At 42.7% G+C, this 27930-nt stretch overlaps 2 protein-coding genes across 28 annotated transcripts in view; one reads left to right on the top strand and one right to left on the bottom strand.

The window, feature by feature from the left end:
- Positions 1-23359, bottom strand: part of FUNDC1 (FUN14 domain containing 1) — a 50349-nt gene extending 26990 nt beyond the window's left edge. For 3 of the 4 annotated variants that reach the window (XR_012039830.1, XM_072847872.1, XM_072847905.1), the window contains exon 1: positions 23250-23359. Coding sequence is in view for 2 of the 4 variants with exons in the window: in XM_072847872.1 (XP_072703973.1) it covers positions 23250-23344 (95 nt within the window). In the remaining 2 variants the exon portion in view is untranslated. Of the gene's footprint in view, positions 1-22273; positions 22552-23249 lie in introns of those variants that run through there. The other variant, XM_072847882.1, reaches the window with a different exon arrangement.
- A 576-nt stretch (positions 23360-23935) lies between these two features.
- The window catches only part of KDM6A (lysine demethylase 6A), a 162341-nt gene continuing 158346 nt past the window's right edge, over positions 23936-27930 (top strand). For 7 of the 24 annotated variants that reach the window (XM_072847845.1, XM_072847801.1, XM_072847773.1 and 4 more), the window contains exons 1-2: positions 23937-24207; positions 24467-24530. In XM_072847845.1, coding sequence (XP_072703946.1) covers positions 24047-24207; positions 24467-24530 — 225 coding nt within the window. In that variant the 5' untranslated portion in view covers positions 23937-24046. Of the gene's footprint in view, positions 24208-24466; positions 24531-27930 lie in introns of all 24 variants that reach the window. The other 17 variants (XM_072847852.1, XM_072847837.1, XM_072847797.1 and 14 more) reach the window with 4 other exon arrangements.

Raw genomic sequence — 27930 nt, 5'->3', positions numbered from 1 at the left:
AGGTGATCCCGTGCTTCATCCTCGCCAGCCGGGGAGCGTGCTTTGGGTTCAGGCATCTCCCTGTCCTCTCAGCTGGCTCAGATTTATCCCAGGGTTCTCTTTTTTTTATCTGCATCAGTAATACGGGCTAGCCCAGTTTACTTTTGGCCTTGCCTGCTGCAAATGTCAAGTGAGGATAAAATTAAACTGTGAGTAGACAAAACATAAGGATTTCTACAGTGAAATATGATACATATTAAAATCAACTCATTCATTAGCACTCACATTGTGAACCTATTAAATGCCCTTAGTTAACAGATAGAGTTCCTAGTTTAATGTCTAGTGCTGCAAACAGCTGCTTTCTGTTTACAAAATAAATGGCATCTTCCACAGAATAAAGAAAAAATTAGATACAAATTTTTATTTCTTTCCAACAAAGTTGGTAGAAAAGTCCTTTGGTACCTTACACATAACAGCAGTGACACAGTCTGCTCTGAGTAACTGTATTCGCTAAAGGGCAGTCTTGTACAAACACTGTTTAACATATAGTATCTTTTCACTTCTGCATATTAAATATGCTGACATCAAAAGAATTTGAATAGCATTTCATAAAATCTCTTTAAATTCTTAACTGAGATTCCTGTGCAGTGCTGAGGTCTGTATCTAGCGCTAGACTGTGCTGAAAGTTGCTCAAGCAATAATAATATTGAAATAAGGAATGGAAGCACATCATTGAACTTCAGAGAGAAACCAAGGGTCATCATTTCACACGCGGGATCCTGTGGATGTAGGTAAAACACATAAGCATTCCAGGCAGGGGACTGCTCAAAGCAGGTGGCAGACATGGACAACCTGCAGTCTGTTCAAACTGTGCTCACCGTAGCTATGTAAATAAAGGCCTGTCGTGGAGAAACTGAAGGGTGTTAATCTCAGTTGATCTGAAGGTACCTCCAGCGGCCTGAGATGGCTCTTAAGTCCTCTCTTCTCTCTTTGACCATTTGAGATATCCAGAGCATTTTGAGAGACTCCGAACACACACAAAACCTACACAGGTCTGTGAGGTCTTGTCTAGCCCTTTTCTCCAACACAAATCATTGTACCTGCTCACGTTTCTGTCTCCCAGACGTCTCTACCCTCTCCTTTACCCACAAGTCCCAAGACCCACTTTTTGAGGGACCTCTAGGATTCTCTCTCTACTGAGTTGCCCTCCCTTCTGGGTCTAGCAGCCTGGTGCGCCTCTTCCCCCTTCGATGGGTGATATGCATTCAGTCCTGCTCCCCCTCCTCGCTCCCAAATTTGCACAGCTCCCCAAGGCACAGGCCTGCACGCGCGCCCGCCTTTGGCAGAGGCTCTCCTGGCCAGCTGCGACCATCGCTCAGCAGTCCCTCCCTTCCCATTACTGGTTTTAAATACAGATGTACGTACCAACAAAGGGGGATTTTGAAAACAAATTGCTTCTAATTTACACTGAACAAACTTAAAGAAGTATTTCGTGTGGCCCCACAGGTGGCTACCTAACGAAGGACCGCCCGGTCGGGTGCGGTGCTCTGTCCCAGTGGTTGCCTGTGAGCACGGCCATGTAGAGCTGCTTGGGAAATAAAAGTGCAGGACCCTACTGCCGGCTGCTGCCAGCAGGCCAAAACACCTTCTGGCCTGGTTTCGAACTGACATTTAGAACTACTCAGCCATAAAGAGAAACACGATGAATTCTTTAAAAAAGTAGTAAAATTAAAAAGCTAAATTGCTGCTGCTCTTCAGGTGAAAAAAATTAAAACAGGCAGCAAAGCGCAGTAGAGGAGCAAGAAAGGGGATGTAGCGGGAACGTGATGTGATCCAGGGAGGCAAGTGCATTCAAGGGCTTCAGCTGGGCACCCCCGAAAGGTGCGTGCTGGAGGGTGACTCGTCCGTTATGCAAACTGGCACCACGTAAGTCAGGAGAGAGGCAAAAAGCTGTAAAAAAACCCTGCGCTGAGCTGGAAGGCTTCTGCAGTTTCTTATTCATTATTATAAAAGATAGGTTGTTGTTTTTCTAAATATAGAAAAACATCCTGTAGAAATTACTACAAAGCACTCTCGATTACTTGGTATAAAGAAGGGCAAATTATGTTCCACTTTTTATTGCAAATGCTATTTACTGCGTCATAGCCTGCACTAGTTTTCATAGTTACACAATACATTACTGTTACATCAAGTCAATAGGACTTCGGAAGTGTAAATGAGGAAAGACCTCAATCACAGTGACAAATTAAATGACCCTGGGCAATTATTGTGAAATCAGAAAAAGCATATTTATACCACACATAAAATTGAGCTAGTCTATATTTTATGCTGATAGTCAAAGAAAGTAAGTGCACACAGATCCTTTAGAAGACAGGGTAATAATTACTGATTACACTGTAGTTAGGCTGTTTAAGTCTAAAGTATTAAGTACAATTCTGCAAGGTCTTAAGCCATGTTTTATAGCAGCTTTTGATTGATGTTGCTAGTGTAAAACATTGTGGTTTCTAAGTTACCAAACACCACATTTTTTTTCTATGTTAACTTCCATTTATTTTTATTTGGAAAAGAAACGTATTTTTCAGCACTGTGGGCATTATATCAATTTCTCTCATACTGATCCTAGAGTAACCTCTACACTAATGGCATCTGAATTAAGAACAACAGAGCAAAAGATTTTTCACTCACAACCTCCCAGCAGACAAATAGATCAATAATCCAGAATTATTTGGCTCTTTCATAATTCCCCATATAAAAAACCTACTTTATGCTTGATGTAAGAATAAGATGACTAATCCTGGCTGTTGTGGAAAGCAGCTGTTTGCTAAACCCATCTTCAACTTACTGCAAATGAAAATGTCATCTGTAAAGGTCTGTGATTTTTTAGGACAATTCATCACAGTGATTAGGCATCTCCTGAAGCAAGACGTTATCGACTCCTGGTTTGGAAGAGTTAATTCACTCTGCTGCAAACTGGTGTGAAATGGAGGAAGGGAAAGGAAGTTTTAGCTTTGATATGAAAAATGAGCAGAATGAAACTGAGAGAGACATCAAAAGGGAGCTTTTTATAGAAAACACGCTATAAAGCTGAAATTCTGCTCCCGTCTCCCTATTCACTCCCAGCACTCTGGTCAGCAGAAATACTAACCGATGACCGGTTCTGTGTGCTTCTCGGTCCCTTCTTACAACAGGTAACCTCCAACTCAGCTACACACCTCCACAGCATCAAAACTATGTAAAATGTTACTACTGACCCCTTCTATCTGCTTTCCTTCCAGTGAATCCTCAACACACATCTTCATACAAAGGTATAGCTATATCCCATAGACCCTGAATTAATAAACAGAATGCAGTTTTGATTGGGACAATGCCTAATTAAAAGTGCTGCCACTTCTTTCTGTAGGTAAAGGGGTTGGCTCAGCCTCCAGAAATTTTTTTCCAGCAGATCTGTATTTCCAGGGATTGAAAATCTTGTAGTCAGTCTCTCCATATGTACAGCCTTTAAACTGAACTGAAATAGATGGCAGAACTGAAAAAAATAAGACTGACACAGTAAATCACAATGATTTATGAACATTTAGGAATATGGGAAAATTTACTCTTTCCCATTTATTTAAAAATAAATACATTACTTATTTATAGTCTTCATTCTCATGCAGCATAGAATACTTGGGGATTGTCTTGCCAAATTGAAGTAATTGGATTTTACCAATTATAGGGTCAAATTCTGGTATCCCTTGCTTGCATGTATATGTAGTTTTAATTTCCTGGATGCAGTACAGATTATAGATATTAAAACCCTATTTTATTAGTCATCCTAATACATCCAACCAATACAGAATTAATCACAGATTTTTCCATGTCTTTTCCTATCTAGTTTTAAATGTTCAGAGCAAAGACGTATGCTGCCATGTAGACCTCAGTAACTGAATGTTTGCTAATAATTAGCCTGAATCTTGTATTTTTAAATTTCATCTACTTTCTTTTGTTTTATTTAATGATTTGCACTCTAGTTCCCTTCTTGATGCTGTAGGGCTTCCTCAGTTTATATATTTAAATCATGTATAAATCCTGAATATTTAAACCTGTTTTAGAAGAACACACAAGCATCTGGCAAATTTTGGGAATGGGATAACCAGGAAGCACAATAAACATGGTCAATATTGCTTTTTTTGCTGAGAATTTTAGTCTCTGAAACTGTAAACACATAACATCAAACCTTGGGATCCAAACCTTAGGGAGCTTACTAACCACTCCACTCTCCCCTCCTTGAGAGACTGGTAATTAGGATTATTAGTAACAGTTTCATCTGTTTGGTTTTTTTTACATCTTACTGGTTAAATCATAACTTTTAATCTCCCTGTCAGTTTTCTATTCTTTTGTAAATCCCCTAGTTATTTTTCTGCTATAAGATGGACCTGAAATGAGTATTTCAAATGTGATCACAAAAGCCTTGTGAAAAGAAGGCAATACACATTGGTCTCTTAGGTTGTATCTCTGCTATTCAAAATTGCATTGGTCTTTTGCTGCATATACTTGCCCGATGCCGCGTCTAGGTTTCATTCAGCATTTCTGTCATCCAGGTTTGTCCCTCCCCTGGAACAGCGTTGTTCTTCATCGCATTGCCTTAGCAGCACTAAGTCGCACTTGGCCGAGTTCTGTCATTTGTTGTTTTCAGTCCTGCATTTGCATTATTGCATTCCTCTCTGCTGTTTGCATGTTAGAATTCATGCTAATTGATAATAATCAACTTACTTCCTTTTTTTCTGAATGACTTATCAAGATACCAAATAGGACGTAACAGTGCTCCATGTCTCCCAGCGTTCCTTCCAGCCTGAGACATCTATCCTCATCCTTGGCTTAGGAGAGTGCTTGCATTCCACGTAACCTTTACTTAATCCATGTAAAACTGAACGAGACATTGTCAAATGTTCCACTGAAGACCCAACTATATTTTACTTGCCATGTTCGCTTCACTGACTAATCCTGTGTTTCTCTATTCAGTAGTCATGTAACTGGAGAGGTTTACTGAGTTTTAAAAGTTTGTTTTCTTCTTTTGAAATAATCACAAAACTAGCTATGCAAAGGACACATAACTGGAAATAAAAAATTGTGTGCAAAACTATTTATCAATTAAAGAAATAAGTCTGAACTACAAAAAGTCCACAGAAAGACACTAGGAAGATAGTCAGACTTAAAAAAGCAGCAAAAGAACACTTCAACTACAAAAAAAACCTTAGAAAGAAACATAATTTGGGACTCTGGACATCTACTGTAAAGAGAAAACACCAAAGAGTGCGTTAATACAATAAGAAGAAAACAATAAAGAATTTATTGAAATTCTTGAAAGAAGTAAGTTTCAGGGACGTCAGAATCTGGAGTCTGGCCTTCACCCTACAAAGTCTGTTTTTTATCACTTAGTTCAAACAGCAGAAAGAACTTACTCTGTTCTAATTAAATAAGATATAGGCATTTGGAGCCATTATTAGTTTATGTTTGGCTGAAAGTAACAGAGAGATTTTGAAACCTATGAAAGCAAATTAAGGATATAAGGTTCAGATATTTCCATCATTACTTTGACTTATGGGAATATCTGAGGAATAAACCCAGCTTTTTTTCCCTCTGGTCACCACACTAGGAAGCTACTTACCTTTTGCACAGTTCATTAATAGTATTTTTCTTATTTGGTATTTCTTGATTTCACAAAAATGGACGTGGTGCAAAAAATAACAAGACACATAAACATAAATGCAAGACTATTTACTAGCTGCAGTAGCAAAAGAACAACAAGAAATAATTTTATAGAGGAACCTATAAATGTTTAATATATTTGCAGGCTTGACAACAAACAAAAAATGGATAAAATGTTAAAAGGATCTACATCATTGACCAAGTAATAATAAAAATGCTTGGGGTTTTTAAATTACTTTTATGCACTGTACTTTATGACGTACTAATATGTTAGGCCTGTTGATGATCCTCAACCCTGCTTGAAAGCTTCTGCGCTGCAATGCTTATTTAAATAGCCATTCAGTCAGATAACAACTAATTTTAGTTAATCCTAGTTTTCTTCCTATATCCTGCTCAACCTTTTGTGCTTCAAATATGATTTTCTTTAGCCTTTTCCAGCTGCATTTATATTGGAAAAATGTAATAATGTGCCCTTACATTTTCTCCACAAGACTTGGCCTGTTTGTTTTGGTTTTCACAAAATAAAATACCTTAGCAGTAGTGCATTTTGTGTTCTCAGTTCTTATCATATTGAATTTAAATATCTCACGCATGTCGTTTCACAGCTTGGGCACTGTACTATGTGAACTATAGCTGACACTTTTTGCCCTAGCAATTATCACATGATGAATCATTTTCTTCTTTCCTGTGATACTCTTCAGGTGGATCACCAAGCTGATCTTGCTTTCTGCACAGCCACATGATCGCAAGGCCTGCATGAAAGATGCCACCAGAAATATGGCCATCGGTGGAAGCAAGAACATGACTTCCCCTTTTAGCAACAGCATGGTTTTAGATCAGCTTCAGCAGGCAGCAGTATCCTTCCCCTGTCCTCTGACAGCTGATTCCTGATCCCACTGAAGCTAGTGGAAAATGTTTCACTGATTTCAGTACAACCAGAATTTGTCTCTGATCGAAACACAATAAATACCGGGGGGGGGGGGATGGGGGATGGGGGATGGGATTCCAAACAGCTTAAAGATAAACACAGAAAACACCATGTCAGTTTTGACATATCACTCTGATGCACAGATAGGTCACTAATAAAATATTTAACCTCTCAGTACACCTATTTGGAAAAAATAACAGTACCACCTGAATTTGGAATGTTCCACCAGCTGACCTGTGATACAGCAATGCAAGCATGATTTATCACTTTATTGTCATCGTAGTGGAACAGGATACTTCCAGATAACTGGTGTTTGTACATTGTATTACATGTCATCATGTCACAAATGTGCAGTCTCCAAATATTTTTGTTTACAAGCTGCCACATGGAGAAGCCAACTGGCATGTTGTTTAGATACTAATTTCTGACATGTGCTTTGTATACAGAAAAATCCAATTTATGAAATGCAAGAAACTTGTCTTTTTTTTCAGTATATAAAAAATAACTGACTGCACATAAATCATGACTACATCCACAGTACATTTCAAAAAGCTTAAATTGCTTATTTTTAAAATCAGCTATGATTTTGCAAAAAAAAAAGTTTTAGTTGAAATGGGCTCAAATTTCTCATGATATACAAAACATTCTAATATGCTGGATGCTTTATTGACAAAAAAGGGCTGATAATCTAAGTCTGATGCAGTAAGATTGTGAGTGAAATATGACAGTGAGGAGACAGAGAGGAAGGCTAAAGGCTACAGCCCTTCAGTCTGGTAACTCAGATACCATATGCACATCTTGTCAACTCGGATGAAGTATTTTAAAACATATTAAGTATGGGCTAATACAGTGGCTAAAGTTTGTGTAACTTGTCCTCAATTAACCTCGGTGGAGCTATGCTGATTTACATTAGAAACAGTAGAGGGTTTTTTTTTAAAAAGACAAAACTACTGTTATTCCATATGGAATAACTGGAAACCCTTCAAATAGGATATTTTTTCAAGTTAAAAGTTTCCATGAAAAAGTAACAAAACTTTTTTTTATTTTCTCTTTGGTTTTGCTTTTCTTCTACCCTTTCCTTTCCTCTTTTCACCCTCAGCCTTCTCTTTCCCCCTCTTCTGCTTTGCCTCAAAAGAAGAACAACTACAGAAGAACAAATAAGGAGGATAAATAAAGATGAATATGGCAACAGTTTTTTATTTTTTAGTTTCACTAAAGATAAATGAAAATAATAAAACAAGGAAGTTCCACAATAATTTGTTAGGTTGTCTTTCCACTAAAAACGACAAGAGAATAAAAGGTTGATGTAGATGTGGTAAGACGTAACAATCTAAGATCATGCCTTACACATTTTATCTTGTAATTTCTAACAAGTGACTCAGAACACATGAAGCTCAGAGTAAATTTCATCAACTGAATCTAACAGCTTAGCCTATCTGAAAAGGGAAAACATCTCCTGCATCAGGAAAGGCACTGAAAAAAACTCTGGAAGAAGCAGCTTAATGGAGCACTGCTAGTGGCATTAACCATCAAGGGAAAGGTAAGTTCCAATGAGATTTGGTTGACTAATTAGACGGGGGCAGAGTTAATAAGAATTTGAAAGCTGAGATTGCCTACGTTACAAATACCTTTCTTTAAGTGCTGAATAATCTTTGAAGTTGCCAATCTTCCTATATAACCTGGTCTTGCTTCTTCTTGCAAAACCACAGCTTTTATTGTCATCCTTGACAACAACAGCAATAACTAAGGTAACAAAGTTACTAACTGTTAATTACACGATAAAATGCATAAAACCCCCTTATTTTCTTTCCAAGAAGCCACAATTATTACTTAGATTTTATGTGTAAATCAGCATGGGACACAAATTATGCCAGATTAAAAGGAGACACACTATGTAGCCTCAGACTGATACCATCTAACAGCAACACGCAAGCCGACAAAACCTGGGCTTTAGTCCTCTGAGCACTTTGGAAATGATTACTACCATCATTACACATAATGCTCAGCCATTCCTCTACAGAAACAAGACTACTTTTTAATAGACAAAGAACAATGAAAAATGTCAGTGAAGCAAAATTGGAAGATGTAAACCCAACAGCTGTGAAAGCCCTACAGGGCAGTCATTGCATCATGCCAGGAAACACCTCTGCCCAGACAGCACCGTTTTTCCAGGCATGGCAAAACAGCACTAAGAAGTTCTCTAGCTTTTAAAAATTATTCCAAGTAAAGCAGTTGGTGTATGACCCTTTGTGCCCCGCGAGCCTTTTCTGTAAGGAGTACGATCCTGAGCACTCCTTCCCTTTTCTCTATGCGTTACATCCTTCAGCGTGAGGTTCCTAATGCTTCCTTAAACATACGTGAATGTACTGCTGCTTGCAGGTACGTACTCTTTGTTGATGATTTCTGGAAAGTAGTTCTTTTTCTGTGTTTTTGTCACAAGAGAATAACCCATGTTCTGAAGCCAACTACTTCCCCTGCAAAAATGCTAAGTAACTTTTCGAGCATCCAGTAGGGTATTTCACTGCAGTAAATGTATTGTTTTCCCAATAAATTACTCTGGAAGTTATAATTTCTCTCCCTGAATGATGTAACTGTTACTGACAGATTATCTGACAGCCTAGATGTCAAAATATTTTTCTTCAGTGTGTACTTGCAAATGTTAGAACTGACTGTCAGGATTTTGAGCTTGGATGAAGTTCGCTTGATTTCGAACTGATTTTTAAATATTACATTCAGTTGCTTCGTCATTGAAGAACAAATTGAAATAAAGTGGGGGCAAAAACCCACACGAAAAACTCAGAGACATTATCTGCCTTTTTCTAGACCAAACCACTTTTCATTAAAAAGTAAGATTACCTATGGATAGGACTTAAGAACAGTGGATAGTAGACAGGTCAAGTGGCAATGAAGCACCTGTTCTGGAGAGATTACACAATTTCTTCTTCTGCTTAGAAAAACCGCACGACATGCTTTGCATCAATTTTACAGTTTGACAAGGAGGAAGCCTGGAAGAACATACTTGTGGAGCACACACATTTCCCCAAAAAGAGTGATAAATTTGAGTTAGAAATCCAAAGGCTGAGCAGAGAACAAGAACTGTGCAGTGATTTCCATTAGAAGGCTGTGGAGGAAGGCCAAGAAAGGGCAAAAGAACAAGCACCAACTGAAAGCATGAGCATAGGTTCAGCTGAAAAGTTATTTTTAAAATACTGATATCTATGTGTAAAAATAAACAATGATAGCTTTAGGCATCAATCTGGGATACAGGCTAGCTAATTACCTCTATTTCCTCCCATTTCTCGTATGTACAGGAAAGAAAGACTCCTCCAATAAGCAGCTGGAGGACTATTCTATCCAGACTTTGTTTAACTGTAAAAAGAGTTGCTGTTGTTTTGTTTAAGGATTGTGCCCCAGACTATCAGGCCTCTATCACATGCAAAATCATATGAAAGCAAAAGATGGTGTTGACAGAAAGACTTTGAGAAACTTCTCGTATGGTGCCAGCCCTTCTTCTCCCTACATTAACTGTTACAGATAGTGTCTATCTTCTACTCGTGAATTTGAGACTATGCTATGCCAGCCGTACCCAAACTTGCTGCTATGGCAAAACTCACGGCTCAACTTTGTGCTGCGATGACTTCCCTGATACATTCAGAAGTTTGTCTGCATGTGTGCAACAGATTTGACTGGATCACGGTTTTGAACCTATGTTGTGTAGCATGATGAGGAAAATGAGGAAAGGCGACCATCAGAGCAGACTGCTATTGCAAGAACTATTCATGCAGGCTATTATTATTCCCGGCTGTATCTCAGAAGACGGGGTGGCTGGGAGTAGGCCAAATGAATTGTTCCGGTAGGTCTCAATCTCCTTCTGAGGAGAGAGCAATAGATTTTCCTGAAAAGAAGTAATGAAGAAATATAACAGGAAGCCTTTAATGATCTCCTTAAGAGATAAGACAAAACATTGCTGGGTATCTCTTTACAACTAAATATCTTTTGTAATTGTTGGACTCTGTCCTAATTAGCTTTGATATATCAGAGGACTGTTTATGAGCTGTTTGGTTAAAACATGTTGTTCTGTTCTACTTCCTTTCAGATGTTCTACGGAGAACATTATTAGGCTTACCTTTTTGTTCATTCACTGTGCTATTTCTATGCTAGTAGAACATACACACACGCTCTTAATTTGATTCAATCTCTGAATAAACTGTCCAACTTTAAAAATGATATTTATCTCGTTCTATTTTAGCACTTATGGATCCACTGATTGCCTGAAAGTTGTACCTGGTTCATTAAAGCGTGGGTGTATTTGGATCTGCATCTCTTTAACACTTTTCAAGTGTCCAGTATTTTACTGTAAATTCTCCAACTAATTCTGTTAACTAACAAACAAATAAATAAATAAACAAATTAACTAACTAACTAATTCTATTGTAATCTTTTCAGATTCTGTATCTTCACTAGGAAGTCCAAACTACTGATCCTATTTTCATCTTGAACCTCTCGGTTCTTTGCAATTAATATCAAGATCCAAAATGCGCTATCTCATACTTTTCACAGCAAGAAGTTATTTGTAGCACCCAACAATTTAGATTAAGCAAAACTTTGCTGAAATTGGAGGATGCAGTTACACCACATATTGAGGATAGAAGTGAGAAGCAGTTGTACTTCTTGGAGTAATTAAAACAAACCTGTGATACAAATCATAGCTCACATGGCAAACCACATGATGAACGCAAATGAATTTTGCCAGGGCCTGAATGCTAGAGCCTACCAACATTACCCAATGTAATGAGCTGGGTATTCTTTAGAGTAGATGTGTGTATCTTTGAGCAGAAGAGGATGTTACAAAGTTGAAAACAGCCAGAAAAGCGATGGAGCATTTTTCTAGAAAACATCTGGAACTTTGAACAGAAACTTTTCTGGTTTCCTTCTGTATTTCGAAACGACTCAGTTCTTTCTGCAAAGAAATATGCCTCTGTGTACTCCTGGTAAAGAAATATGTTTGTTTGTGAAGAAACTGCAAGTTCGATAAATTTAATTTACTAAAGAAACCTATTTGCAAGACCATATAACTGTTTACGTCAAAAGAAGTAACAATGTTTTGGAAAAATAATCAGAAATTTCCATAAAGCAGAACTTCGTTTCTCTCCAAAATAAAAAGTTAACCAATTTCCACACATTGCAACAAATAAGCCTGTACACTTTCATTTCCTCAATATATGCTTGGTTTCATTAAATTTTACTGAGCTAAATCTTATATATTTCTCATCAATATAAATTTGGCCAATCTGCAAAATCTGAAATACACTCCCTGATGTAATTTTACAAGTTACACTGAAGTAATTAGCTGGTATTATTCTTCCATTTTAAATACCCATAAGGCATGATTCTAATTTCGCATACAACAGTTAAGCTTCTAATACAAACGATTACATGTTCATGGTGAAAAACTTTCTGAATGTTAATGTAGAGCAGGAATCATAGCCCATGTATTAATGCTGCAAAGCAAGCAGACAGTAGTTAAAAGTTTAATTTTTAATCTTTAACCGTTATGGTATTTATTGTTCATTTATCATTACTTTAAACACTTCCCTGAACTGACATTTTAGCTATGATTCCTACAGTTCTGAATAAGCGTAATGGAAACGTTTCAAAGCTGGGCTTAAGAGGGACTGATTAGTTCAGTAAGATGATCTTTATATTTCTGAACTTAAGAATTAATATGTAAGACATAGTTCTTTCCTAAAAGTTTCTGTAGATAATGACATGATTTGTAAAATACACTACATTTTTAAAAAAGACGTGTATGAATAGTAATCAAATGAGAAAACCCTGGTAAGAGTTTTCTTTAGAATGAAAGAAGAGCGTGGGTTATTTTCCTATATAATCTACCAACTGTATCATTTGGTAGATGCCATTTCCTTTTTAGCCTTGCCAACTGTGCAGAATTGTGCTCCTTTTTGACCATGCTCCATTAGGAGAGAGATGCGTGCACAGGTAACACAGCATTCAAAAGTGTTATCTTGAAAAAAGAGTTATTTCTCCTTGTGTGTGGATCAGGGTTTTGATTCCCAGCAACAGCTGCTGCATCAGTACAGGAACAGTACAAAAAGAGAACTCACGATAAAGACCAACAGCAATTTGTCCAACTCTCCCAGCTTAAAATCTGACTAACTGGCAACCAAATTAACAATTACTTAGAGGTAGTAAGGAGTTAGTAGTAGGTCATTTCTATGGCTCATAAACTTTTAGAGGTTCCAGATTTTTGTAATTTTTAACTTGCTTTTTATTCCTGTGATAGCAATCTCCAGTCAACCTCACAAGATACAATCATCTTACTGCGTTGTGCATCAGTCAACCAGCTCCTGAGGCACTGTTATGAACACGCTGGACCTCCTTACAAAAGAATCTCAGGATTCTTCACAGCAGCAGCTGGAAATGATGCAAGATTTATTAACAAGTTTTAATTGAATTCAGTTTGCTACCCAATAATACAATCACTGTATCATCTGCTCTGGCATTTAATTTCATATTAAAATTATGTTAGTCTTAAATATTTTTCAGTGTGCTACGCAATATTGCATGTGAATAATTACCATAAAAGTTGTCTGGAAGTGGCTTTCACCTCCCTGTGGAAATTTGGGATTTTTTTTGGGGGGGTGGGAGGTGGGGCTGCTTGGTTTGTTTGTTTGTTTGTTTGTTAACTGAGGTTACGTCCACGACTTTGCCTCAGTTTCCAGCGTGGCATTGTAAACAGTTAAATCAGTATTGCTGAGGGTTGGTGGGGCTGGTACCAGGCACTGGGAAGGGACCTTCAGAGGCAGGGGTTGCTGTTAAGGAACAAATGTCACGTGACCAGGTTCCGAGGCACCTTCATGTTGGTTACATAGCTGCATAATTTTTGACAAAGTGCTGTCATAGTCATTGGTTTGACCAAGATTGCACACACCCCACACCCCCCCCCCAACAAAAAACAAACCACCTGATCATTTCTGCTTTTTGCCAGACACCTTCTAATTTTAACAGAACATTCATCATTCATGTTTCACACAACTAGTGGAAAACTATGACAGCAAAAGAAAGAAGAGCTGGAGTAAGTGACTAGTCAAGAATTCCACCACAGAAAAAGCCTCTATTCAACCTGTGGTCAAATCCACCTCATGCACTTGGCTCACTCCTCTCCTCACCTGCTTGTTCATGACCCTCCAGCTGCTGCCATGATCTCCATTTCTTGTACACTGCCAAACTACCCACGTGCATGGCAGTATTCGAAACCAAACCCCTCCAACCGGGAAACAGAAATTGTAATTACCCTGCTTGTATTTTCCCTGTATTTTTGCAGACCAGTGACAGTTAGCATTTACATTGCAAAACTAATAACCCTAAATAGAAATACATTTGAAAAAATTCAGTTGATTCATGAAAGAGGCTTAACAGTAGATATGTAAGAGTTGTTCTTCACTGATGATGCATATTGCATTCAATTATGTTTTCAGAGAGAATAGAGCATAATGTCTGGACGTCTCCTTTAGCATAGGCTGATGTAACAGAAACCAGGAACAACACTGAATTTGCAAGAAAACCTATTTCTTGCCCAATTTCCTGAAGAAAGGAGTTCTGATAAGCATTCAAACTTTCCAAGCTTATCTGAACTGATCCATTAAATTGGGACTCGATCCTGCCAAGTGCTGAGCAGAAAGTCTCTTTGGATAGCATTCTGTAACTTGCAGGTTCAGGTCCTTAGCAAGGTGGGATTGTTCATTAGAAAAATGCCTGCATTGAAGGGATGTGTAGTAAAAGCAAACTCAATCACTGATTAAAAAAAGAACCAATTACATGATTGGCAACAATAGTATTTAAATTTTATGATAAAACATTTGTCCTCCTTTTTGTACAGGGAACAACTATACCCTGAGCAGGACCAATGTAAATTTCTTAAGATTATGCCCTGGTCATTTTTATATAGACTACCCTTGAGAAGAAAAGAAGAAATGTATCCATATACTTACACAACTTTGATGTCTTTAAAATAGTGCTAATTGCATCGGTATTTGCATGCCATTGAGACTCTAGTAAAGTGGTAAACTTGGATGCTTACATGGATGCACATGAATTCAATAGGGGAAGTGGATTTTTATTTTATTTGAATTGGTGGAGGAATATTAAAAGCACTTTCCAGAAGGCTCTGGACAAACATTGATTCTGTTGTATGAAGATTTAAATCTATAACTTACAGTAAAATTTTGTGTATCCACTACTGGTAAAAAAAGTACCAATTTAAACATAACAAGGCTTTGGAAAATATTGCCCATTCTTAGTGAAGGTGTCCTTCACTGCCCCCTTTCCCAAGAGGCTATTCTCCCATTGAGACCAACTGCAATTTCCTTCCTCTCACTTGCCTTTCAGTTTGGGACTATATATCCACAGAAAGAAACACTATGCTTTAACTTTCCTCACAACAGTAAACCACCACAGGATTCATTTACAGACCAAAAAAAAGAAAAAAAAAAGAAAAAAGTAACTACAGAAGAACTGCTCACAAACTGACTTTACTAGTACTGAGTATATTTATACAAACAAATACACAACAGCAAACATTCAGAGACCAAATCATACCTTGAGAAATTTTAAGATGGGAAATTCTCCAAACCATTCCTGAACTAGCAATTCCCTGTTTCACAAGTTCTCAAGTGAAATGCAGCTGATGGGTAGGGGAAGCAAGGGAAAAACGTATACTTAAAGGCAAGGTTAGCTTTTGGTTTTATGAACGTCAAGCTTACGGTAGAAACTACTTGTCTTCCTCACGCCCTCTTGATGTTCTCAGCTCTGTTAGAGGCCTGATCCAACTCTTATTGACATGCAGAAGACACAGTGGAGCACAAACTACCAGAGAGCTTCTAAATAGAATTGACCTCTTGATAGTAGCAAATGGGGGGGGGGAATTTCAAATTTCAGTTTGGTGTTTTAGTATAGGACTTGTTTTACCACCTTCCAGTCACACACGATGAACAAGTTTACATGCTTTGGATACAACCGTGTTCCTTATTCATAGAATAGTTTGGGTTGGAAGGGACCTTTAAAGGTCATCTAGTCCAACCCCCCCATTGAGTCCTGTGCATCAAATTGATGGGATGGCACCTTGTTTTGATAAAATTCTAAAATGTAAGAGAAGAAATAGAGTTGCATGCCCTACAGCAACAGTCTTCAAATTTAAGTATCACGTTTGGTTTTATTTGAAATGGCCCCTGACTCACCAATTGCTCTAAGGGAATCCTGAACTGTGTTTAGACAAGGATGGAGAATTGTCGTTGTCTCTGTCTAGTAAGCGTACGATGGAGCTCCTTGAGCCACTGCCTTAACTCTGGACAAGACATACCCAATGTCACAGAGCCCCTTCTGCTATTTGCACCTTTAAAACTTTAGTCTGTACATGATTTAATATATACCATTTACAATGTACAAGATTTAATATATACCATTACTTATGCAAATTACCAGATTTTCAAAGCTACTGCATAGGCAGATGTAGTAGGAAATGGATAGGAAAGACTCAGAAACTACAACCAAAACAGTTTTTCAGATTGAAGGTTTTATCATTTCAGACATCCACAACAATGTTAACAAAAAGCAACATACACAACAGTTGAGGCTTTTAAAATAAATAGTTCTCAGATACCTTCTTGAAAAGATTTGTCTATAAAGCACTAAATTAAATCCAGTAAGAGCATATGACATGCTCTGCTTTAAGAGAGAAACAAAAGTATCAGATAATAATGTATCTTGGATAATATTGCATTCTGTTCCAGGATTTACAAAAGTAAACAAGATATCCATTCATCTAATTTACTGAGCATCATGAACAGCTCCTTTCAAATGTTTACACAAAAAACCTTAACTTTGCTTCAGAGCTGTTTTAGAAATGTTATTTACTTGTTTTTACTTACAAGCCAGAAAACCAGCAGGCTACAAATGTATTAGCCTAGCATCTTATGTTAAGTCAATACCTATATAAATACCTAGCCATCGAAACACAAAGCTACTTCCCCCCCCCTTGACAGCATTTGCCAAATTCTATAAAGTTACAGAGGAGCTACAGTTGTCAATCTGAAGATGAAGCCAAGTTAATATAAACACAGTATTTTTATTATCAACTTCTCAACAGTTGTATTAAATTCCTGCATAGTCACGAACACAAGAAATCTCACTTTCTTTGCACTGTTTTTGAAGAGCAGAGATACTTGTTCAAGATCATGTTCTGTCAAACAGGTGACTTCTTTGGAAGGTGGTATGTCATAAGCTGCCATATCCAGTTCCTAGTGGGAGGGTGGACACTTACCTACTTACCTTCTGAAACTATTAGCATAAATGAAAGCATGCCCACATTTGGAATACACACCAATGGACACAGCCAAAACTGCTGGGGGTGGGAGAGGGGAGAAGGAACTGCCACAATTAAAAAAAAAAATCTACTAACTGAAGCACCGTAAAGGAACCACTTCCTGAACAAGTTTAATTTTTCATATTATTTATTTCTCCAGCTCTGCAGAAATTGTCAGTTAGTATAATATTAGAGATCTATAGAGTGCAAAAAATATGACAGTGGTAGCTCTTCTAGCATTTGCTTCTTCTACTGGTAGAACTTAAGCAAACAGGTACGTGTGTTCATGCTACCATGCAGAGAACTAGTCTCTCTTATACAGAAAATCTACAGAATATCCAAAAAACCTGATTTCTGAATTTCATGAAACAGCTCAAAATACAGTTAAGGTTATGCATACAAATTCATGGTTTCCCATGTTTAGATTGAATCATTGACATGTTGTTTATTATTTTTAAGTAAGTAACAATTCCTTTGAAGTTTCTATTGCTCAAGGGAAATGTTATGATTTCTGCCGACACACTGCACAGTGACGGATATTACTGCTTAACTGATAGCTGTGCATACTTCTTATGACTATGAATTACCACTTGAATTCCAGATGAATTCAAGCATTAAGCCTTTCAGATACAATCCAGGTTTTAAAATCAAGCTGACCAAGGGGAGGAGAGGGCAAGAGACAAAAATGACTATATGATTCAACCAAGACAGAATGATACTAAGCAAGGTCTATTAGCTAAAGCATTTAATAATTACTAGTTTCCTAACACTTTCATAAAGAAAAAATATCTTAATGATAACAACGCATTTCCTAGATCAGCTCACTTCTACTCCCCTCACCACTCAAAGTTAGTAAGGTATTTCTGAGACTGAAGAGCAATTTGTTCATCAACATAGTGACAGAGTATCATGAAGGATTTTTTCAAACGTTTTCTAGTTTCAATAATTACTTCTACACATGTATTGTTTTTTTCTTATAGCTAGCAAAAGCATTTGACTCTTGTGCATTTTGGAGGAAAAAACTCAAACCCTTGGGTTTTAGATCAGTTTCCCCTACTTTCTTGACCACCATCCACTGTCAAAATGTAACATGGATCATCACACAACACTCATCAGAACTTTAATGAGGGTAGTATAGGGAACATGCAAATTGCAGATCATTTTATTATGAACTCCTGGACAATATGGGAGCTACTGCTAAAATACAAAAATGAAGTACTGCAGGTTTTTTTGTTCCCAATTTCAAGAACAACGTAATTTAGTAATTTTAACTTTTCTGCTTTTACCTTGGAGGAAATACAAAAAAGAGCAGTAAGAAAAAAGACACAGAAAAAACCCTGTTAATGAATATGGAAGATTAAACAAAGGGGCTACTTTCTCCCTGACTAACCTATTGTCAGGTTGTATTAGTTTATGCTGCTTTCCCTTATATGCCAAATAGCCACGTATTTCAGGCAGCTTGACTAAAACCTGCTACCCGACTTGGAATTCACACCAAATACATTAATAATAACTAATAGGTTCTGTTAATCACTGTTCTTGAAAATAAGCATGTATCTGAGAATGGATCTGATGAGGAGCTCAGATAGTAAGAGAATAGTAGCTGTCCATGGAAACACACTGTGACCCAGACAATCTTCATGGAGCAAGTCCAGTTTTTCAATACACCTGATATGACCACAGAAGCGTTGCATGGAACCTCTGCCCTTCTGGAGAGCAAGAGCTATAGAGACACAGAAAATAAAGCCAGATTTGTCCAGCAAAGAATGTGGTGTTGAGAAAGTGAGTTGGTGGTAGCTGCCTTGTCCAGAAAGAATTCCATGTCAAAGGAAAAAAGCGAGAGTGGTTTCTCCACCAGCTTGTCCACGCTGAAAGATGTTTAAGGAAGTTCAGCCTGCAGACTACAGGCAACATGCTGAAGTAACTGCCTTTAGAAAAAATTCTTTTTGTATGATACTATACAGAACATTTGGAGAGTTCAAGAAAAAGCTCTCTTCAATTTTTAAGTCCAAAAGCAAATACAAAGAAGGCATGTGGGCAGCTCCACATCCTGAGTTGCAAGAAGATTAGGTATGGCTTAAAAGGAAGCAGTGTGGTATACTCCCACCAGGTAACCCTTTTGAGTTTAAATCCACAGTTGTCTTTAAGGAGATGTACACATTAAAACTTTAATATTTATGAGTCCATTTGCTCCCCCATATTTTACATATAAGCAGCCCAAAACATTTTACATTTTGAAGACCAAATCTTTTTTGAAGGTATAATTCCAGAAAAATCTACTCAGTTTGCAGGGCTCTGATCTCTAACAAACTGCTACTTTGTCTTGTCCCAGATCATGACACAGGAAAAAGGAGATCAGGCCTCGTGTGTTTGTCATTCAGGAGACTTGGAGCAAGGAGCTTCATGCTTTGCAAGAAGCAGCATTCCTGACACTAGACACTATTTATTGTAGCAAACAAGCCTCCAGTCAGGAGTTCCTAGCAACAGATTTACAGTGAATTTGTGGTGAACATTCATGAGCCTACCATTCTCTTGCTCATAAAAAAAATGGTAGGACCACCGCCATCTCTAAAAATGTCCTCCCTTAATTGACAACAGCAAGCTAAGCACTTGATTGCTAGAGTTAATGGCAGTGAAAAGTAATATCAATGTGAGAGAAAAGAAAAAGTAGATCTGGAACAAGTCACCCTTCCCCTGTTCCATGCTACATGAAGTTATTTTCCTGAGATTGAGTTCCTATATATGTGCTCAGGCTTGTCCTATTTGCCAATGAACCTGGATGCTTGAGATACCACAACTACCTTTGACATCAAGTGAGATGACAGCTTGAATCCCAGTGTTGAAGCTGAATCTTTCTTCCATATCAACTTTTTTGCAGTAATTTCAGGAGTTGCTTTTCAGCTTAACAAGATGTCAGGTGATGTGTATTTATTTATAAGGAGAACTCTAGAATTAACTTTTGCTGTTTCTCACATTACTTTTCAAGAAGCAGCGCATTAACTTTGCATCTCAATTTCAAGCTGCAGAGAATGACCAGCATGCCAAACACCTCCTTAGAACACAGAGTTCTCTCTGACATAAACTGCTCCGCAACTGTACCCATACTAACAGCGTTTGGTCTCTTAACAGATTGGGCAACTCTTGCAGCATGACAAGGCAACACTTGACACCGTGTATAGGAATACACAAAGAAACTCTGCATGGAAAATTAATGGGGGTGAAAATGTACAGGAAAGGGGGATCCATGGAGTACTCTTCAGTCCGAGAGTTTTATCAGTCCACAGCTTTCACACAGAAGGTAGCAAAGTGGTTCTGGAGACTCACAGATGACTTTGGAATTTAAATAAGCTAAAACCTAACAAGCTAACTAATACTTGATCGATACAGAACAACACTGCAGTTTTCTTCTTTCTTCTTTAAGAATTTAAGCACATACTCCTTCTGGGGTCAGCTTCCAGGGCATATCTCAGAATGGGAGGCTAGCATTACATTTGGCTGAAACAGTCTCTCTCCTTTCATACAGGTGATAGCACATCAATGTTAGCTCCCAAAATTGTTATCTGACTGTTTGCAAGGGCAGGCAGTGTTAAGTTTCAGTATGCATTTTCAAGCTTTTCTTGCTGTTATTAAAGAAGCTGAGCTTTGGATACATCTTGAAGAGTTGAAACAATACATAGGCCTTTATGGCACCTCTTAAGTCATCCGAACAGTAGTTCAAATACAAAAAAAAAGCAACTGAAAATTCAATTCGAGCAATACAGGCAGGTAAGAGTGGTGTTGAGAGTACTAGAGGAGTAACTCAGGTGTTGTGACTTCTGGTGCATGGAAGTTCAACTGAAAGTATAACGAGAAACTAAGACATCAGTATGCTTCTATGAAGTCTCCTGAATTGCTTTGTAATTTAGAAGTTACCTTCCTTGTACTGAGAAATAGTTTCTTTTACTATCCTTTCTGTTGATTTATCCTTTTGGGATACTGCAACGTGGAAACCTAAAACCTTGTAGTCAAGATGCTCAGCAATAATCTGTATTGAAATACCTTATTTTTGGCACATTACCAATCAGTAGAGTCCTTGGCCCTGAGTTAGGCACCTAAGGAAGCACTGCTGAGAAAACATGTGACTTGAGAAGCCATGTAAAAGACAGATGAAGACAGATGTTTGATCATAGCTCTCTTTTCACTATTAAAAGATTACGGCCCATTCCTAGAACCAAAAGCAGTTTGTTTTTTTTATCTGGACTCCAAACTCAAAAGTACTTTAAACACAAATGCCTGTCTTATACCAATACTCTAACCAACTGGCTGCTGGCTATTTTATAGAGATTTGCAACCTTAGTAAACTCAGGTGCTTTTTTGTTCTAACTGCATTAGCATCAGAAAGCACAGCTACATGACAAGATTCTGCTTCTAAGAAGAGCAAGGACATACTAATTTGAGTCTTCTTTTGCATTATTCAAGACTTTGTCTTGACCAGATCTCCAATCAGTATGCTGGGAACCAGCGCAGGCCTGCACACTTCTGCCAGTGTCTCTGCACTGTGCTACAGACACCATTAGGACCAGAAAACATTTGAGGATCCATTTGGAAACCATCACTGACACGTAAGTGTTAGTTGTAACACCTACAGAGGCAGAAACATGCTTCAATTTCATGAGTACATGATTTTGATGGTAGCAATTAAAAAAGATGGGATAGAACCAGCAAGCAGCAGCATTGTGATTGAACCTCCCTTGCATAGTTTGGCCTTTGACCTTATTAATCTAATTCCCAAAGGCAGTTAATAGCTTCACTGATGCTTTAGAGCGCCTGGCAGTCATAAAACAGACCCTTCTCTGAGGGGAGGAAATTCAATGGGCAGAGAAAAAGTCTGCCCAGTCATGGGGCTTCGGCTAGAAGATATGGAAAAGTGAGACAGTGATGTTACAGAAGATTGTTGCTGATCCATTTTCAGCAAAGTGGGTATGAGCAGCAAGCTGTGCCACCACACACCTGCAGAAAGCTGATCCCCTCAGAAGCATCACAGCAGAAGCAAGACCTGATGATTTTCAAAAAGCTCACTGAGAAAACCCTAGGAGCTCCCTGGCTGTATGGGCAAATTAACAGGGCTGTAAAGAGAAAACGGGACCCTCGAGTTCCTGGGTAAGCTGGAAAGGGTCGAGGAACCAAGGACGCCCAGGTAACATTTAAGCCACAAAGAAAACTGCGGGTAGGCTTGGCCTTATAAAGACGGGGAAGCAAGCAGAGCACGCAAAGCCCCTTTCCCCCCAACGTCCAAAGAAATTCAGAGATTTACTCACGAGTGAGGCGCTCCCGGCAGCCCGACTTCGGTCCTTCGCGCTTTCCTACGAGCCAGCCCCCCCTCCAGCCCGCCGCTCCGCACCCCTGGGCCGCAGCCCGGCCGCTTAACGCAACGCCCGGCCGGGACGAGGCAGCCGGTGGCCTCCCCGCCCTCACGCCTGGGGGCCGCCGCGGCCTCGCGAGAGCGCTCCCGCGCGGCGCCCGCCCCACCCCACGTGACGGCCGCGGGGCTCGCGCCGGCGGGCGCCGCTCCACCTGTCACTGGCTCCCGGGGAGGGGCGGTGTTCCCTCGGGCGCCCCTCCCCTCCCTCCTCCCCCCACCCCCCCGCGCGCAGCACGCCTCGGGCCCCGCCGCGCGCTCGTCCGTTGGCGGGGCGGCGGCGGCCCGTGCGGGCGGGCCAACGGCCGCTCCCCCACGGCTGGCGCGTGAGCCCGCAGCGAGCGGCGGCGGGAAAGTCCCTGCCCCGCTGCGAGCGGGCAGCGAAAGCCGCAGACCGGACACTGGCGCCTCTACGCCTGCCCCTCCGCTTCCTCGGGCGGGTGAAGCCAACTGCCGTGCCACGGGTGCTGCCCTCGCTCCGGCCGCCGCCCTTCTGCACGGGCGGTACCCGCCACCCAACTACCCCCTCGGGCGGCGGCTTCTCCTCCTCCCTCCCTCCCGCGGCCCGAGCGCACGGAGCCCGAGCCAGCACCGTGCCTGCTCCCCGCACGGGGAAGCCATTATTATCCGGTTGTGCCAAGAGCGCCACGCCCCGCGCCCAAGCCAAGCCAGGGCAGAGCGGGCGAGCGCGGCTCTCCCCCGGCAGTGCGCCACGGCCCCCACCCAGGAGGCGTTCGCGAGGCCCGCTTTCTCAGCGACGTGCACCCCCCCTCAGCCCGGAGCCCCCGTTACGCAACTCCGCCCGTGAGCGCAGCCCGCCCCCCTCCCCCCACCGCCCCCAAGACCCGCCGCTCCCGAAAACGCCCCCTCCCCACCTTCTCTTCCTCCGGTTTTTAAAGGCGCACGCCGAACCTGCTGGCGCTGGGTAATCGAAAAGCCCCCCTGACTGACGGCCCCTCCGGCCTCTCATAAGCCGCGAATCCCTGAAAACCCGCCCCCTCCCTCAGCCGCTGACCAATGGGATGAGGCCGGCAAGGGAGGCGGGCGCCGAAGGCCAACCAAGCCGAAGCGCAGCGGTGGAAGAGCGCTATGACTGACGTAAGTCAACAAAGGTCACGTGCGGCGCCGCGGAGGCGGCGATTGGCTGCGTCGGCCCGGGCGGGCGGGCGGGGAGGGGGGGTCACGGTGGCGGCGTGGGGTTCGCTGTGTGACACAATTACAACAACTTTGGGCAGCTGCTGGGGAAGTTTGTACAGGCGGCAAACACACCCCGCGCGGCAGGGCGGGCGGGGCCCCTGTCACCCCGGCTCCGCGCACCCCTCGCCGCCGGGGCGAGCGGCGCCGCGGCGATGTAAACACCGCTCCGCCGCCATCCGCCGCCGCCGCAGCAGCCGCCGCCCCCTCCTCCTCCCCCCCCCCCTCCCCCGAGTCTCCAGCGCTGGGGCTCCCTCCCTCCCCCCTCCCTCCTCCTCCGAGCAGCGGGGCTTCCCCCGCCTCCCTCCCTCTCCTCCCTCCCTCCCTCCCTCCCTCCCCCTCCCTGCCGGCTGTTGTTGTTGTAATAAAAGTTGTGGTGTGTGTGTGTGTCGGGCACCCCGCCCCGCCCGGCGCTGGGGGGTGTTGGGGGCGCGCAGGGGGGGGGGTTGCGATCGTGAGTTAATTACGCTGCGTTTCCATGAAATCGTGCGGAGTGTCGCTCGCCGCTGCCGCCGCCTCTGCTGCTCCTTTCGGTGATGAGGAAAAGAAAATGGCGGCGGGGAAAGCGAGCGGCCAGAGCGAGGAGGACTTCGCCAGCTTGACAGCCGAGGAGAGAGAAGCCCTATCCGGCCTCGACAGGTACCCGCTCCCCACTCCGCCCCGGCCGCCTCCGTGTCCCGGCTCGGCCCGCGCTCCCTCCGTGTCCCCCCCCTCCCCTGCCCGCGGCTCCCCGCTCGGGAGTGCGTGTGTGCCCGTGTGCGGGCTCCCGGCCCCCGCCGCCGCCGCGCTCTGCCCTTGCCCGCCGGGAGCGAGCCTGCCTGCCTGCCCGTGCGGGGGGCTGACTCTCGCTAACGCCTGTGCCTCTCTCCCCTCCCTCCCGCCCGCTCCCCTTCTGCAGCCGACTCTTCGGATTTCTGAGGCTTCATGAAGATGGCGCCAGAACGAAGGCCTTGCTGTTAAAGGTAAGCGCGAGGGTGGATGTGGAGCGGGGCTGGGGGGGGGGAAGGGGGGGAGGGGAGGGAAGGGAGCCGGCCCGGCCCAGCCGCCCCCTCCCTCCGGTCCCCCGGGGCCACACGGTGAGTGTGTGCGTGCGAGTGTGCATCTGGGTGCGAGTGTGTGTGTGTGGTGTGTGCGTGTGTGTGTGCGTGCGGGGCGCCGCCACATCCGCGGGCGCACGTCCCCGCAGGCGGCAGGGCGCTCCGCCTCGCCCCCCGCCGCGGTCTCCCCACGCGTCGCTGCCGCCTTTGCCCCTTCCTCCCCCCCCCAGCCCCCCCCCCCGTGTAGTCCGCGCGGCCCCCCGCGCGGGAGGGAGCCGAGCGGGGCCGGGTGTGGGACGAAGGGAGCGCGGCCTTGCGGGCTCCGCGCCGGACACTTTCCGGGTGTGCGTCCAGCCCCGGGACGGGAAGGTGCCTGCGCGCCGGGGCCGGAGCCCGGGGCCGGGACCAAACGCCAAGCGGCGCGGCGGGGCGGGGGAGGGGGCGCGGGGGCGGGAGGGAGGGGGAGGAGGAGGCGGAGGCGGTGAGGGGGGGAGAGGGCGCGCGCGAGGCGCTGCTGACGTTGGCCTCTCCCCGGACCCTCCCTCGTGATTTTCGCCCCGCGCGGCGGGGGCCGGCGGCTGCGCGCGCCCTCCCCGGCGGCCGTTGCGCCTCGCGGCGCGGCGGGGGGGAAGCTGACCCGGAGCCGGAGGGAGCGGGGGGCCCGGGCCGCGGCGGGGCGGGCGCGGCGCTGAGCGGCTCCCGGAGCCAGTCGCCGAGTGACTTGTTTACTCTCCGGGCCCGGCCGCCTCCAGCGTGCCAGGTCCTCGCCGAGCGCCGTGTCCCGCCCGCCGGGCCCCCCGCCGTCCTCGTCGCCGGGCGGCTTGACAGGGAGCGGGACGGCCCGCAGGTTGCCGGAGCCTGCCCGGTCTTTCGAGAGAGATGTTTGTTTCTGTGAAAAGTTGTTGGCCCTGTCATTTAGTTAAGTAATGGCTGCTCCTGTCGGCCCAAGATGGCCGGACAGGGAGGAGAAAGAGAAGGGGGGGGGGAGGTAAACACGAAACAAATACCGGGAACGAATATGCACGTCGCCTGGAGCGTGAAGCCCCCGGTGAACGTTGAGGGAAAGTCTCCTGCGCATTGCAAGTTCTTTCTGGGTGCTTTCCTGCTGCAGGCAGGGCGTTTGCAGCGCCGGTGTCCTTCTTATCAACCTGTAGCACATTCTGCTGCCCGTCCGTAAGCTATTGACAAAGGCTGTGCAGGCTGAGTGCCTGCCAGTTGTATTTAAAGACTAAACGCGAAGAAAACGTTTGGGTAACGGCATAAGTCGAACTGTATTTAAAATACCCCACGGTTGAAGCAGGGGACTGCGTTCTTCTGGTTCCTGCTTTCTGACTTGTTCCTGTCGGCAGCGTTGCATTTGACACTTTGTTCATCCTATTGTTGTGCCCGTGCTGTATGCTGATATTTTCACGTCAAGAATTTTTTTCTGTTGCTGGTCTTGGTTGATCTGAAGACCTAACTCTAAAGCGTGTTGAATTCGGTAGCCTAGGCCCGTACTTGTGTTTGGATGTTTATTTCTGGCACGATTGGAAAAGCTCAATGTCAGGACGTGGGGGGAGGGGGGAGGGATGGAAGGGAAAGCAAGTACACTTTTCTTTGTGCTTACATTTAAAAAAATCTCGTGGTTTCCTTTTCATTTTCAGAGTTATTTATAAAAGTGCTTGCGATAAATCAAAAAGGTAGGGGAGTGACATGTCAGACCAGTTAAACAATGTACATTAACTGTTAGTGGACCAGAATTAATGTCTGCTCTGTGAATGCTGTTGAGGCTATCGGAAATATTAGAGAGAATTGTATATGGGATAAGGCTTAAGGATGCCAGACAGAAAATAAAAGCATCATAGTTAATTAGATTGTCTGTGGCATAACATCACTAGGTTAAGTTTTATTTTGCGTACTGTAAAATTAAGTAATGCAGGGAGCAATTCAGCATATTAGTTGAGTTTTGAGTCCTTTCTTACATATAATACATTCTCTTTTTTATGCTAGTCAATTAAAGTTTTAGTATATACGGTCTAGTTGAGATGAGTGAAGTTGTGGGGCATTTTGATAGTTTTGAAGTATATTTCTAGAAATAACATTATATGTTCTCCTGCTGTATCAATGCATGAATCCATGCAGCAAATACTAAAAAAAAACCAAACAAAAAACCCAAATATTTTGCTATTTCACCTCAGTTTTCTGACAGTGTTTTGGACATTTATGAATTGCACACTAACTCATGAAGCATATTCTTCATAAAACTTGTCTCTGAGAAAAGTAGATTGGTAGATTGTTAAGGAAGTAGAAAGATTAAAATGTTACTGTTCGGTGCAGAGATGTTTGAGAGGAATTTCTTGGCTTGAACCAGCTTCGGTTTTGTCTGTGCTTTTTACTTTCAGGGAATGTGCACGTGTTTCAATTACTGTTATCGATAAATAAGCAGTTGTTACTTTTAAGATGTTTTTTACTTAAACGGTTCATTTTCTCTGTGTGTGAAGCTTCATACAATCTACACTGTATGGGAAGGTTTAGAGTAATTAATCTAGCAGATCGCTTTAATTCCATATAACAGTTGCTTTTATTGTAGAAAGTGTGGTCATACATACGTGCATTTAATTAATAGGTTTTACAGCAATAGTAACAAAATCTTTCCTTTTGTGCATGGAGCACCAACAGCTAACAAAGACCCTAGACTCCATAATTATGAAATCCTAACTGACTGATGTAAGAATCTACAAGCCAGCGCATTATAAAGTAACGTGAGATTTATATGCAGGTATAGCAGGTAAGGAAAACCATTGAGTCATGTCTCCAGAGGAATCCTTCACACAGGCAAAAATTTATCGGGATATGCGAGAATAGTACACCTGTTATTGAACCTTCTAAAAAGGCAGGCTGTAGCAGCGTCTCTTCTGTGGGCGCCTGACGGTGTTCCCTGGTTACCTGTCGTTAAGGTGGTAGGAGCAGTGTACGTGTCTGAGGAGACTGAGGGGTCAGGGGAGGTGAGGTCCTGGGTTACAAGTGTTGAGGGAGCCGCTCCGTTACCCGCAGAAGTACTTGTGCAGCAGCAGGATTCTGTTGTGGGCTTAAATTCGGTGCCTCAGTATGAGGAGGTACTACCTGGTTTTTGCTGGGATTCACTCGGCAGGAGGCAGTGCGTTGGCTCAAGCCACTTGCAGGCCGACCAGGAGATTTCATGAAGCCTTTGCAGTGGGAACTCTGGTTTAATGAAGCCACACCCTGACAGAGTTTAGTAAGAAGAAATCTGGGATCTCTTTCAGGGATGGAGGAAGCTTCGTGTCTAGAGCTTTAACGTAGTTGTGGGTTTTATTCATGCTCCAGC

This window comes from Ciconia boyciana, chromosome 1 (assembly GCF_034638445.1).
Source record: "Ciconia boyciana chromosome 1, ASM3463844v1, whole genome shotgun sequence".
Classification (NCBI taxonomy): Eukaryota; Metazoa; Chordata; class Aves; order Ciconiiformes; family Ciconiidae; genus Ciconia; species Ciconia boyciana.
This window is presented reverse-complemented; position numbering and strand designations above follow the sequence as displayed.